We start from the raw sequence: 16,344 nt of genomic DNA on the forward strand, positions 1-16,344 counted from the left end.
GCGGCCTTTTTCCCTGCAGAAGCGGCTTCAACCGCAACTTAAGGCTTGAAGGTGGCATCTCTGAATGTGTGTGTCATACATAGAGAAACCAGCCAGTAATGAGTCTTATTTATTTTGAGGCTGACTACTACTGAATCTTCAGTGCTTGGCGACAGAAGAAGAAAAACATTTAGACTACTCTTTGCAAGAATACAGGCTCTGTATCCCGAAATTCTTAGTCCACGAACCATTCCCCCACACACACATGGCGCCTGGATAAGAACCACATTAAATCCTCCTGCCATCAGGAGGATAATTAATGCCTCCGAAGCGGCGAGGTTGCTTTTTAGTATTTAGGGAGCACAGCAAGCCGAATACTGGCTTAGGTGTATGTCCATAGTGGCATGGGGCGGAATTATTTCCCCACCCTCCTTTAACCTAACCTGACATAAACTAGCAAAAATACAAATATTTTAGTGCATTGCAAATATTTTTTGTTTATCATTAATTAATCGTCTGAAGTAAATTTTTTTTTATTTGTGGAAAAAATATCAATTATTTACTTTAATTTAGGCAGTTAAATGTTTGTTTGGAAGAATAAAAGATTTTCAAATAAATTGGATTATAGAGGTGATAACCGCTTTAATTCAATTATTCAGAACCGATTTCAGCAATTTTTTTTATCCATAAAAAAAATTCTTATTTCTTTTCTTCTTCATAAAAAAATTAATGGTTTCAATAATTTTTATACCCACCACCGAAGGATGGGGGTATATTCATTTTGTCATTCCATTTGCAACACATCGAAATATCCATTTCCGACCCTATAAAGTATATATATTCTTGATCAGCGTAAAAATCTAAGACGATCTAGACATGTCCGTCCGTCTGTCCGTCTGTCTGTTGAAATCACGCTACAGCCTTTAAAAATAGAGATATTGAGCTGAAACTTTGCACAGATTCTTTTTTTGTCCATAAGCAGGTTAAGTTCGAAGATGGGCTATATCGGACTATATCTTGATATAGCCCCCATATAGACCGATCGGCCGATTTAGGGTCTTAGGCCCATAAAAGCCACATTTATTATCCGATTTTGCTGAAATTTGGAACAGTGAGTTTTATTAGGCCCTTCGACATCCTCCGTGAATTTGGCTCAGATCGGTCCAGATTTGGATATAGCTGCCATATAGACCGATCATCCGATTTAGGGTCTAAGTCCCATAAAAGCCACATTTATTATCCGATTTCGCTGAAATTCGGGACAGTGAGTTGCGTTAGGCCCTTCGACATCCTCCGTGAATTTGGCTCAGATCGGTCCAGATTTGGATATAGCTGCCATATAGACCGATCATCCGATTTAGGGTCTAAGTCCCATAAAAGCCACATTTATTATCCGATTTCGCTGAAATGTGGGACAGTGAGTTGCGTTAGGCCCTTCGCCATCCTCCGTCAATTTGGCTCAGATCGGTCCAGATTTGGATATAGCTGCCATATAGACCGATATGCCAATTTAGGGTCTTAGGCCCATAAAAGCCACATTTATTATCCGATTTTGCTGAAATTTGAGACAGTGAGTTGTGTTATGCCTTTCGACATCTTTCTTCAATTTGGCCCAGATCGGTTCAGAGTTGGGTATAGCTGCCATATAGACCGATTTCTTGATTTATGGTTTTGGGCCCATAAAATGCTTATTTATTATCCGATGTCTCCAAAATTTGGGACAGTGAGTTAAGTTAAACCCCTTGACATACTTCTGCAATATCGCACAGATTGGTTCAGATTTGGATATAGCTGCCATATTGGCCGATATCTACGTTTTAGGCTTTGGGGCCATAAAAGACGCATTTATTGTCCGATGTCGCTGAAATTTGAGACAGTGAGTTTGGTTAGGCTCTTCAAAGTCCTTCTTCAATTTTGCCCACATCGGTCGAGATTTGAATATAGCTGCCATATAGACCGATATCGCGATTTAAGGTCTTGGCCCCATAAAAGGCGCATTTATAATCCGATTTCACTGAAATTTGACACCGTGACTTAAGTTAGGCTTTTCGACATCCGTGTCGTATATGGTTCAGACCGGTTTATTTTTAGATATAGCTAGTGTACTTTTAGTATTTGGTCCAAATCGGAACATATTTTGATATAACTGATATGGGATATAAGGTATGAAATTTCCACCGAATTTTAATGAAAGGTGGTTTACATATATTCCCGAGGTGGTGGGTATCCAAAGTTCGGCCCGGCCGAACTTAACGCCTTTTTACTTGTTTTTATTGAACCAAAAAAATTCGAATTTCGAATTGGTTTAAGACTCTTTCTTTTATAATTGCTGTTTTTGTACTATATAGCGGAATAACGATTGATCGGTTATTATTATCTGCATGCTATTGTTTACTATCCAGGACAACTTTGCACTGGAATTCTTTCCCGAAAATCTGACTTGCACTGGATAGGAATTAAATAAAACTCAGCAAATATCTGCAATATACTCTTTAGTTGATTTTACTTCAGCAACCGTAATATGGTGCTTAAGAAAAATCTAAATCAATATATTGTCCCTTACGTTATCAATGGATGCATCACACACCTACGACAGCAACAACTAATCTATACATCACCCGTACCCGATACCCAAAATTTTTTAGAAAACTCCCGCGGAGGAGTTTTGTTCAAAGGGGTGCCCACGGACCTTTGCACAAACTACGAAACTCAAGTTCATGATCCAGGCGGAAAACAACTGTGTATCACATATTATGGAAATTAATTGAAAATTTAAAAATTGATGCAGTTTCAATTAAAAAATTTATTGGATCAATTAATTTCGTGATTGAAATTGTTTTTTATACCCACCACCAAAGGATGGGGGTATATTCATTTTGTCATTCCGTTTGCAACACATCGAAATATGCGACTGAGACCCCATAAAGTATATATATATTCTTGATCGTCATGTCATTTGAAGTCGATCTAGCCATGCATCGATCTAGAAAGCACGCTAACTTTCGAAGGTGTAGAGCTAGCCGCTTGAAATTTTGCACAAATACTTTTTTTTAGTGTAGGTCGGTTGGGCTGGTAAAAGGGCCAAATTGGTCCATGTTTTGATATAGCTGCCATATAAACCGATCTTGGGTCTTGACTTCTTGAGCCTCTAGAGGGCGCGATTTTCATCCGATTTTGAAGAAATTTTGTACAACGGCTTATTTCATGACCTTCAACATACGTGTCTAATATGGTCTGAATCGATTTATAGCTTGATACAGCTCCCATAAAAAACGATCTCCCGATTTTGCTTCTTGAGTTCAAATCGGTTCATAATCTGGTATAGCTGCCATATAAACCGATTTGGGATCTTGACTTCTTGAGTCTCTAGAGGGCGCAATTCTCGTCCGTTTTGACTGAAATTTTACAAATGGTGTTTTGGTATCGCTTCCAACAACTGTGTTAAGTATAATTCAAATCAGTTCATAATCTGGTATAGCTGCCATATAAACCGATCTGGGATCTTGACGTCTTGAGCCAATAGAGCGCGCAATTTTCATCCGATTTGGAAGAAATTTTGTACAACGGCTTCTTTCATGACCTTCAACATACGTGTCTAATATGGTCTGAATCGATTTATAGCTTGATACAGCTCCCATAAAAAACGATCTCTCGATTTTGCTTCTTGAGCCCCTACAAGGCGCAATTCTTATCCGAATGAACTGAAATATTACACAATGACTTCTATAATGTTCAGCATTCATTTGTGGACCATAAATTGAACTATAACTTGATATAGCTCCAATAGCATAACAGTACTTATTCAATATTCTTTGTTTGCCTGCGCATTGAACTCGACAAATGCGATCCATGGTGGAGTGAATTTGGCTCAGATCGGTCCAGATTTGGATATAGCTGCCATATAGACCGATCATCCGATTTAGGGTCTAAGTCCCATAAAAGCCACATTTATTATCCGATTTCGCTGAAATTCGGGACAGTGAGTTGCGTTAGGCCCTTCGACATCCTCCGTGAATTTGGCTCAGATCGGTCCAGATTTGGATATAGCTGCCATATAGACCGATCATCCGATTTAGGGTCTAAGTCCCATAAAAGCCACATTTATTATCCGATTTCGCTGAAATGTGGGACAGTAAGTTGCGTTAGGCCCTTCGCCATCCTCCGTCAATTTGGCTCAGATCGGTCCAGATTTGGATATAGCTGCCATATAGACCGATATGCCAATTTAGGGTCTTAGGCCCATAAAAGCCACATTTATTATCCGATTTTGCTGAAATTTGAGACAGTGAGTTGTGTTATGCCTTTCGACATCTTTCTTCAATTTGGCCCAGATCGGTTCAGAGTTGGGTATAGCTGCCATATAGACCGATTTCTTGATTTATGGTTTTGGGCCCATAAAATGCTTATTTATTATCCGATGTCTCCAAAATTTGGGACAGTGAATTAAGTTAAACCCCTTGACATACTTCTGCAATATCGCACAGATTGGTTCAGATTTGGATATAGCTGCCATATTGGCCGATATCTACGTTTTAGGTTTTGGGGCCATAAAAGACGCATTTATTGTCCGATGTCGCTGAAATTTGAGACAGTGAGTTTGGTTAGGCTCTTCAAAGTCCTTCTTCAATTTTGCCCACATCGGTCGAGATTTGAATATAGCTGCCATATAGACCGATATCGCGATTTAAGGTCTTGGCCCCATAAAAGGCGCATTTATAATCCGATTTCACTGAAATTTGACACCGTGACTTAAGTTAGGCTTTTCGACATCCGTGTCGTATATGGTTCAGATCGGTTTATTTTTAGATATAGCTAGTGTACTTTTAGTATTTGGTCCAAATCGGAACATATTTTGATATAACTGATATGGGATATAAGGTATGAAATTTCCACCGAATTTTAATGAAAGGTGGTTTACATATATTCCCGAGGTGGTGGGTATCCAAAGTTCGGCCCGGCCGAACTTAACGCCTTTTTACTTGTTTTTATTGAACCAAAAAAATTCGAATTTCGAATTGGTTTAAGACTCTTTCTTTTATAATTGCTGTTTTTGTACTATATAGCGGAATAACGATTGATCGGTTATTATTATCTGCATGCTATTGTTTACTATCCAGGACAACTTTGCACTGGAATTCTTTCCCGAAAATCTGACTTGCACTGGATAGGAATAAAATAAAACTCAGCAAATATCTGCAATATACTCTTTAGTTGATTTTACTTCAGCAACCGTAATATGGTGCTTAAGAAAAATCTAAATCAATATATTGTCCCTTACGTTATCAATGGATGCATCACACACCTACGACAGCAACAACTAATCTATACATCACCCGTACCCGATACCCAAAATTTTTTAGAAAACTCCCGCGGAGGAGTTTTGTTCAAAGGGGTGCCCACGGACCTTTGCACAAACTACGAAACTCAAGTTCAGAATCCAGGCGGAAAACAACTGTGTATCACATATTATGGAAATTAATTGAAAATTTAAAAATTGATGCAGTTTCAATTAAAAAATTTATTGGATCAATTAATTTCGTGATTGAAATTGTTTTTTATACCCACCACCAAAGGATGGGGGTATATTCATTTTGTCATTCCGTTTGCAACACATCGAAATATGCGACTGAGACCCCATAAAGTATATATATATTCTTGATCGTCATGTCATTTGAAGTCGATCTAGCCATGCATCGATCTAGAAAGCACGCTAACTTTCGAAGGTGTAGAGCTAGCCGCTTGAAATTTTGCACAAATACTTTTTTTTAGTGTAGGTCGGTTGGGCTGGTAAAAGGGCCAAATTGGTCCATGTTTTGATATAGCTGCCATATAAACCGATCTTGGGTCTTGACTTCTTGAGCCTCTAGAGGGCGCGATTTTCATCCGATTTTGAAGAAATTTTGTACAACGGCTTATTTCATGACCTTCAACATACGTGTCTAATATGGTCTGAATCGATTTATAGCTTGATACAGCTCCCATAAAAAACGATCTCCCGATTTTGCTTCTTGAGTTCAAATCGGTTCATAATCTGGTATAGCTGCCATATAAACCGATTTGGGATCTTGACTTCTTGAGTCTCTAGAGGGCGCAATTCTCGTCCGTTTTGACTGAAATTTTACAAATGGTGTTTTGGTATCGCTTCCAACAACTGTGTTAAGTATAATTCAAATCAGTTCATAATCTGGTATAGCTGCCATATAAACCGATCTGGGATCTTGACGTCTTGAGCCAATAGAGCGCGCAATTTTCATCCGATTTGGAAGAAATTTTGTACAACGGCTTCTTTCATGACCTTCAACATACGTGTCTAATATGGTCTGAATCGATTTATAGCTTGATACAGCTCCCATAAAAACGATCTCTCGATTTTGCTTCTTGAGCCCCTACAAGGCGCAATTCTTATCCGAATGAACTGAAATATTACACAATGACTTCTATAATGTTCAGCATTCATTTGTGGACCATAAATTGAACTATAACTTGATATAGCTCCAATAGCATAACAGTACTTATTCAATATTCTTTGTTTGCCTGCGCATAGAACTCGACAAATGCGATCCATGGTGGAGGGTATATAATATTCGGCCCGGAAGAACTTAGCATGCCCTTACTTGTTTTTCTTCCATATATTATTATAATACAACATAGACCTATTAAGACCATTTCAGCACGTTTGTCGGGGATCTTAATTCAAGTCTTTGTGACAAATTTCACCGGGTAATCGGGTAATAAATGTTGATTTTATGTCGGTCAACATGAGGACTATATTAAGAAATAGACCGATCTGGACCATATTCAGCACAGATGTCGGGGATCTTTACACAAATAATTGTGCCAAATTTTAGCCGAAAATGACGAATACAGCTTTTATGATCCTAGGACTCTTTAATTATTAACTCTACAGGATGACATTTGCTGATACGCGTTCCTCAGTAAGAATAGGAAAGAATCTCTCCGAACCATTTAATACCAAACAAGGTTTCAGGCAAGGAGACAGCCTATCGTGTGATCTCTTTAATATCCTGCTGAAGAAGATTATACGGAATGCAGAAGTGAATAGATATGGCACACTAATCACAAGAGAACACATGCTACTCGCCTATGCCGACGACATCGACATCATAGGTCGGTCACCGGAAGTAACTTTATCTACCTCGGCACAGCCGTAACCGAAACGAATGCCACCAGTTTTGAGATTAAGTGAAGAATAATAGTGGCAAACAGATGCTACTTTGGACTAAGTAAGCAGTTTAGAAACAAAGCCACCTCTCGACCTTCAAAGATTACACTATACAAGACACTGTTATATGGTTCTGAAGCGTGGGTACTTGTGAAAGCAGATGAGGCAGTGCTTGGAGTATTTGAGAGAAAGATTCTTCGTAAAATATATGGACCAGTTTGCGTTAATGGAGAATATAGGCGACGTATGAACCACGAGCTGTATGACGACGATAGTATAGTAGTATAGTATACACACATCAAAATACAACGGTTGTGTTGGCTTGGTCATGTTGTCAGAATGGATGATGAAGCTCCAGCAAAGAAGTCTTTTGAAGGCAAACACGGTGGTACACGTAAACCGGGAAGACCAAAAGCCCGATGGAAAGATCAAGTTGTGGGAGACACCTCGAAACTTGGTGTCAGAGATTTTAGAATGAGCGCAGAAAATCGAGGCGCTTGGAACGCTATTCTACGTTCGGCTAATGGAACAAATATTCTGTCATAGCCAATTAAAGTAAGTAGGTAAGGACCTTTAATTGGGAGATAGGTCTATAAATCAGGATTTAGTCCGATATAGCCCATCTTCGTACTTAGCCTGCCTATGGACGAAAAAACAATCAATGCAAACTTTTAGTTCACTATCTTCGTTTTGAAAAACTGTAGCGTGATTTCAACCGACCGACGAACGTCTTAGATTTTTAGGAGGACAAAGAATATACATATAGGGTCATATAGGGTGGAAAAGAGTATTTCAAGGAGTTGCAAATAGAATGACAAAATGAATATACCCCCATGAATATAAAAAATTAGATATCAGCACAGCAAAAAATCGAAAATCGGACAAATGAGTAATTTATTGCTTTGTGTTGTTTGTGCTTGTTATGACAAATGCTACGTTGTGTAAAAACATAACTATCTCCTTATATTTACGCTACATGTACACTACATTTCAGATACATTCGCGAGAGCATAAACAGACCTTTAACGGAATTAGGTTTATATTTTAAGTTAAACATTGTTAATTTTTACTTACCAGCCTTTATAACATCAACGCCGGTAGGGTACCATCTTTCTCCCTGTCTTAATAGCAATAGAACCGTGTTGTTTGCAAGAGTCCGAAAATATTCTCCATCCTCAATTTGAGTTCCATCGCTCTCGAGAACAAGCCGGACTGGCTCAGAAGCAGGTACTCCCAATTTGTCCTTACCTAAAAATTATATATATATATGATATTCATAAATTAGAGGGAATTTAAAAGTGGAAAAAATAGAACTAGTTTGTAATTTGTGGACAAAATTTTAAGTCACTTATGTATAGCGGTTGATGATCTTCGTCTGTTTCCAGTAGAGCGGCAGATCTAGAATGGCCTCCAGATCTAGAATGGCCTCCAGTAGTGTTGTCTGGTACTGAGACCTCCACTGGTGGAGCGGATGCGCCAGGCTCCACTAGCCGACAAACAAATGGTCAGCAGGGGCTTCTGCTGAAGGATATGTGACTGGGTAGTGTTGGATGATCATAGCTTCTCTGATCATCGATATATTAGATTCAGCATTGAAAACACTGCAGAAGTGGTTTTGTCGGCTTAACAAATGAAAGGCGAATTGGGATACATTTCGGCACACATTCTGCACGATTATCCAGATATAGACATAATGGTCAACCGGATCACGAATGCCCTCAATGACTCGCTGGTGTCGGCATGTCCTAGAGCCAAACCAAGAAGTAAACAGTGACCGCCATTGTTGACCCCAGAACTGGTTGGATTAAGCAAGGCTTGCAGAAAAATTTTCAACATGTGGTATGGAGGGACCCAAAGGTAATTTGCATTCCAAAAGCAACCAACCCTTGTCACACGAAGGCGAAAGATTTTCGCCCTATTAGTCAATCTATCATCCTTTATTTATTTTATTTCATTAGCACCTGCACAACAAGACTAAAATCTTGTAAATTATAGAGTGTACAATACAAATAATTAAACAAAAAATGTTAGAGAAACAAATTTTGAGTTTAACAATATTATAATGAAAAAAATTAGAAATGTTTTCAATAAAATTCAAAAGGTTCGTTTGTAGTCTGTTTTCAAACATAATGGCGTTGCTGGTGTTTTGTTAATCATAAGGAAGGAAAAGTATTCCACAGATGTATAGTTCCCTTGAAAATATGTCATTCAGACACTAGACTTCGCCCGCTTATGAGTATTATGAGCCTATTATATAAAGAACTCGGTTTTTGTTACTTACTTAGTGCAGGAATAATAAGGCTTTCAGTTTGAACAAGGTATAAAAAATTCATGCAGGACGAAACATGATCTGTTCATGCAGGATGAAACATGATCGGGTGTCAGCAAAGGAACACCTCAACGAAGTGTACTGTCTCCTCTACTCGGGAATATAACTCTGAGACATATACTTCTAGAAGCTCTAGGTGCGACAGCGAAATGGGCTGCCAAAAGTGGTCTAGGGGTTAATCCATCTTAAACAGAAATAGTTCTTTTCAGCAGGAGATGTGAGTTACCTACATCGGCACCTATCTCCTTGCGAGGATAGAATGTTTCATTTTCTGAAAGCGCAAATTACCTGGGTGTTTTGCTGGACAGGAAATTTAACTTCAAATCAAACATTTGGGAAAGGGCAAAAAAGGTTGTATATTGCAGTTGTCAGACATATAATGCTATATGGACGGTGCCTCAAGTACCACCTACCGCTCAATGCTCAGCTGGATGCCGATTGTGGCTTGTTTGTGCATCACGGCCGCACTGAGGACGACACCATCTGATGCACTGAATTTAATGCTGCACCTACAGCCACTACACAGACAAGTGGTATTGACATATAAAAGACTTTTCAAGCAAGGTGTTAATTGCACGGCAAGATATTGGTAAAGGCATACGTTGAACATTTTTTTAATTGTCTGAATTAATAGTATAAATTATGCACTCAGAGAAATTTGTTAGTAATAACAGCAAAAAATTGTTAGTAATAACAGCAAAAATGCTGAAACAACAAATAGCCTTAAATAGCTTTAAATGCCTATATTACATCGAATTTTGCAATTTAAAGAGTATCTATATATTTATAAGAGCTCCGTGACTGACTGATTGGTTGATTGGCTGACTGACTGATCAACGCCCAACCCAAACGGCTATAGCTAGAATCATGAATCTTGGCACGACTGTTGGTCTTGGGTCATAGGCGCGTGATAAAACGGGATTTTCGTACGTTTAGGTGCTAAAAAGTATCAGAAAGTACGAAATGGTGAATGTTTGCCCGGGCAAACATTCAGATGGGGCTAACATCATGATTAAGAGCGTCTCGAAAAACTAAGATTCCGTGACAAAAACGGAGACGGTTAAAATTAAATAATTTGCAAAAAATGATCGTAGTATTGACAAAAATACGATAAGTTGTACCGAATACGAAATGCTGATATCGTACCAGGAGTGGAAGAAAACGAAGTTAAGTGTGTCATTGGTACTACTTGCTACTTTCTTTATAGATTAAGCTGCAGCTCTGAAATGTGGAATACAGTTGCACCTAGGCACTATGTACCGGACCACTAGAAGATTTTTTAGATATCGTTCATTTTGGTACTTAAACGAACTGAATGGTTCTTTCTTTACAGACTGAGCTACAGCTCTGAAATTTAGGATACAGGTACATCTTGGCAGTACGTACGGGTTTTTGAAATTTTTACATTCAGGTACTAAAACATATAAAAATTATACTTTCTTTAAGGATTGAGCAAGAGGTCTTAAATTTGGGATACAGGTACAACTTGAGAGTATATATCAGGCGATTGGGAGATTTTTTTGAAATGCATACATCTAGGTACCAATACGTATAAAAAGGTACTTTCCTTACGGACTTAGATGGAGCTCTAAATTGAGCTATAACTCTTGGGATTCTGTTACTCTTTGACTGTAAATATCGGGGGAGAGGGTTATTTTTTAAATTTATCATATTCCTAATATTTAGTTACTAAAACGTACAAAATAGTACTTTCTTTACAGATTGTCACCTTGACAAAATATATTAGATGACAAGAATAGTTTTTTGAAATTCGTACATTTAGGAACCAAATGGTACTTTCTTTACAGATTAAGATGGAGCTTGAAAATTTGGGATACAGGAACATCTTGGCAATATATACTAAACGGCTAAAATAGTTTTTTGCAATTCGTACATTAGGTACCAAAACGTACAAAATGGTACTTTTTGCGGCTAAGAGACTTTTTGTTTGAAATTCATACACTAAAGTATTAAAACGAAATACTTTCTTCACGAACTGAGGTAGAGCTCTGAAAGTTGGGATACAGACGCACATTGAGAGTATATTTCAGCCGACTACAAGATTTTTTTTTTTGAAATTCGTACTTGAAGTTACAAAAAGGTAAAAACTGGTACTCTCTTTATGGAATCAGCTAAAGCTCTTAAAATTTGGATACAGTTACACATGAAAAGATAGACAGGATCTTTAGCTAAGGGTGATATACCTGTGGGATGGAAGGACCCGAAGGTCCTTTTCATTCCGAAAGCAGGTTCTCTCGCTGTCAAGGGATATACAATGGTAGCATTTCTTGACATTAAAACCGACATCAATCATGAAGGAGTTGGAGTTTCTAGGCATCAATTCTAACATAAGAAAGCTTATTAATAACTTACTTACTAAAAGATGCATTACGGCCGGCTTGGGATCTATGGATCAAAAAAGAACTTCTTTACTTTAGAATTGTTAACGGCTTGTTAGCCCATATATTATGGTCACTGGAAGAAAAGGGTGCAAAAGTGGTCGCGTATGCTGATGACTGACAATTGCGGTTAGGGGAAAGTTTCCCAGCACTCTAAGAGATATACTTCAGGAAGCTCTACGTGCAACAGCAAAGTGGGCTACCGAAAGTGGTCTAGGAATAAATCCGTGCAAGACAGAAGTAGTTCTTTTCAGCAGGAGATACAAGTTGCCTACAGTGGAACCTGTCTCTTTGGGAGGAGAGAATGTTCCATTCACAGAAAGCGCAGAATACCTGGGTATTTGAAAACGGCAAAAGAGGCAACTCTTGCCCTATACACCTGCAAGAGACCCTTTGGCAAAAGTTGGGGGTTAAGACCGCGTCTCATGCATTGGGTATATACTGCAGTTTTCAGACCTATATTGCTATATGGTGCTGTGGTCTGGTGGACGGCGCTTCAAAAATCCACCTACTGCTCAATACTTAAACGGATCCAAAGGATGGCTTGTTTGTGCATCACAGTCACACTGAGAACGACACCATCTGATACACTGAATTTAATGCTACATCTTATGCCTCTGGACATGGTGGCAATACAAATTGCCGCGACCACTGCCGTGAGGTTGGGGGAGCTTTCTCATTGGTCATGTGGCGGCTACGGACACTGTATTATCCTTGATACAATATCAGATATTCCAGGCAGTGTGGATTACACCCTACCTGAGCCGCTTTTTGATAAAAATTACTATACCACTATTCCTGATAGAACCGATTGGAACGACGATATCCCTGGTAACAGAAGTTACATAGACTTCTTTACGGATGGTTCCAAACTAGACAACCAGGTGGGCGTTGGGTTGTACTCTAAAGATCCAGAACTGGTCATATCGAAAAGGTTACCCGACCACTGCGGTGTGTATCAAGCGGAGAACCTTGCAATTAAGGATGTGGTGGAATGGCTAAGATATAATGTCATTACGACGATTGGCATAAATATCTCCTCAGACAGCCAGGAAGCCATAAAATCCCTGGATTACGTATTTCAAAACACAAAAACCGCCCTCGACTGTCAGTGATCTCTCAACGAGATGGCTGAACAGTTCAAAATTCACCTGTTCTGGGTGCCGGGCCACAGAGATATCCCAGGGAATTGTAAAGCGAACGAGCTTGCGAGACTAGGAACTGCACTACACATTCCAGGGATACAAAAATGTTTCCTCCTTACAGTTATTAGAGGTGCGTATTTTATATTTAGAAAAATCATATTTGGCTTTTCTTGTTACATTTTTATACCCTTCAACATAGGATGGGGGTATACTAATTTCGTCATTCTGTTTGTGAGACCCCATAAAGTATATATATTCTTGATCGTCGTGATATCTTATGTCGATCTAGCCATGTCCGTCCGTCCGTCTGCCTGTCGAAAGCACGCTAACTCTCGATGGAGTTAAGCTAGCCGCTTGAAATTTTGCACAAAAACTTCTTATTAGTGTAGGTCGGTTGGGATTGTAAATGGTCTATATCGGTCCATGTTTTGACATAGCTGCCATATAAACCGATCGTGTGTTTGACTTATTGAGCCTCTAGAGGGCGCAATTCTTATCCGATCCTATGAAATTTTGCACGACGTGTTTTGTTATGATATCCAACAACTGTGCCAAGTATGGTTCAAATCGGTTTATAACCTGATACAGCTGCCATATAAACCGATGTTTGGTCTTGACTTCTTGAGCCTCTAGACGGCCCAATTCATATTCCATTTGACTGAAATTTTGTACGACGGATCCTCTCATGACCATCAACATATGTGTTTATGATGGTCTGAATCGGTCTATAGCCTGATACAGCCCCCATATAAATCGATCTCTCTATTTTACTTCTTGGTTTGCCTAAGAAGAGATGCCGGGAAAAGAACTCGACAAATGCGATCCATGGTGGAAGGTATATTAGATTCGGCCCGGCCGAAATTTGCACGCTTTTACTTGCTGATTTTTAAATGTCTTTCAGAAATGGTGCACAGCAAATTTCCACACGTTGACGTCCTTCGTATCAACTTTATTCTTCAACAAGGATCGAGTAGATAGGCGCCAAAAGTCAAAGTGAACTTCTCATTAATATCAGTTTTTATATATATAAATATGTATCTTTTTTTACAAGAAGTATTTTATTTTTATTAACTATGTACAATGTACGCAATTCTTACAACTTATTTTATGATTGTCTATGTACTATGTGATTGTGATTGTCTACGTACTTTACGAACAAAATTATTTTTTTTTTATTATAATAAATTTAATATAAATTGTTTACACAACATATAATCTGGCTAATCCGGCTCAGAGATGTTTCAATTTTATTCGACACTGTAAAAAGCTGTAGGAAACTTACCATACGCAGCAACGTTATTCATTCTGGGAGCCTTGATGGAGTAATCAACGAGAATTTTTATATCCACCGTCAAGTGAATTACTACCTACACCCAAAGGCGAATAATAGGCAAATCGATTAGCGCATCATATAAGACTCATCCATATGATTCACGTACGATTCTTGTTTCGAGTAACCACTTACTTTATGTCGCTGTTCCGATGTTTATCATTTGACGAGCTCGTCTTGGAGCAAATTGATCGTCACCGAGAACCGTCTATGTTCGTTTGACGATTAAAAATGTTGGCACGGGTTATGGGCAGGGCTGCCATTTTTGCCGATTGTTTTCTTAAAAATAGCAAAGTGCTGACTAAATGCCGATTTTTTCAAATTTTGAAAATGTTATTTTTTTAATCAATTATTAAACAAACCCATAACAAAGAACATCATTTGTGTGTCTATCTCTGTATGTGTATTCTTGACCGTCATAAAATTGTAGGACCATCTGCCCTTGCCATGTCTGTCTGTCAAGCATACTATAGTCCGTTAAATGCAACGTATTGAGCTAAAACTTGGCGTAGATAATGTTTTTGCAATAGTTTATGTCTCTATTAAGCTAACCTGGTTTAGCTAAGACACCTCGTCAAATAGGGTCAAAATCGCCACCGTAAGCATAGTTGCCATAAAGACAACCTCGCGATGAGATATCTTGAGATCATTTCAGGCGTCTTTTTTACCCACGTTCGAACTATTTCAATATTGGTGCATTTGTAAAGTTCGAATGTAATTAAGGCGCTTTCACTTTTTCTTTCTCATAAAACTATTCGTTCTATTGTCTAAAACATGATCCAATTTTTTGTCGATTTTTAAAATTAGGGTGCCGATATTTCCATTTCCAAAACTGCTGATTTTCATCTAATTAAATTGACAGCCCTGTTTATGGGTGTGAATTAGGGATTCGGAGCGGAGCGAAGCAGACCCAATTTTGCCGGAATGGGAGCGGGCAGAAGCGACATTATCTGAACCCAAAGCGGATCTTTGTAAAATTCTAAAGTGATTTTATTATGTCGGTGTGTCTGTCCATCCGTCTCTCCGCCTGTCTTTTCGTCTCTCCCGTCGTCTCCCGAAAACCACAACGAATAGGGCCCAGATCGCACTACATTTGGTTATAGCTGCCAATTAGACCGATATGCAGATTTTAGGTGTCTTCCGATTTCATTGAAATTCAGAACAGTGAGTTTTGTTAGAGCCCTTAACCTCTCGTTCGGACTATATTTATGTATAACTGGCATGTAGACCGATTTCCTGGTAAGTGTCTTAAAGCCATAACCATTATACCCCGAATTAAACATTAATATCCCAAATTCGCTTAAATTTGAAAAAGCGAGTTGCACTAAGTATCTTGATATACGCACCGAGTATGATCCACATACGACTTCAGATAGACATAGCTGCCACACAGATCGATCTACCGATTTAAAGTTTTAAGCTCATGAAAAGTGCATTTATTAATCGATTTTGGTGGAACAGTGAGTTCTACTGGACCCCTTGACATCCATGCCAAATATGGCATAGATGTCGATCGGACTATATTTAGATATAGCTGTCGCATACACCGATCTTCTGATATAGGGCTTTATAGTCCAGATCGGACCCTAATTAGATGTAGCTGTCATATAGACCGATCTGCCAATTTAGGATCTGTATCCCATAACAGGCGCATTTGATACCAGTTTTCGGTGAAAATTGTAGCTGCGATATAGGCATATAAACTGAATATGGTCCTAATCGGTCCATATTGGATATAGCTATAGACAGGGACATAGCCAGGGGGTGGCCCTCGGGCACGAGCCCCCCCCCCCATATTATATTGTCTAGAGAAAAACATTTAACTAAACTAAAAAAGGTCCCCCTTTAAAATTATTTTTCTTAAGAAAAATATTTCAATCAAATTTTTAGTAACACCAAACTGTTAATGAAATTTTTTCTAAACAAGACAATATATCAGTGTAACATTCTCAAGTGACAAAACTTCAGCACTGGCCGGA

General features: G+C 38.7%; 1 protein-coding gene across 3 annotated transcripts in view; it reads right to left on the bottom strand.

Moving 5' to 3' along the window:
* Positions 1-16,344, bottom strand: part of LOC106090840 (uncharacterized) — a 177,292-nt gene that overhangs the window by 34,076 nt on the left and 126,872 nt on the right. For all 3 annotated transcript variants that reach the window (XM_059369541.1, XM_059369540.1, XM_059369539.1), the window contains one exon: positions 8,237-8,410. In XM_059369541.1, coding sequence (XP_059225524.1) covers positions 8,237-8,410 — 174 coding nt within the window. The remainder of the gene's footprint in view (positions 1-8,236; positions 8,411-16,344) is intronic.

Source organism: Stomoxys calcitrans, chromosome 5, assembly GCF_963082655.1.
Source record: "Stomoxys calcitrans chromosome 5, idStoCalc2.1, whole genome shotgun sequence".
NCBI classification, from domain to species: domain Eukaryota; kingdom Metazoa; phylum Arthropoda; class Insecta; order Diptera; family Muscidae; genus Stomoxys; species Stomoxys calcitrans.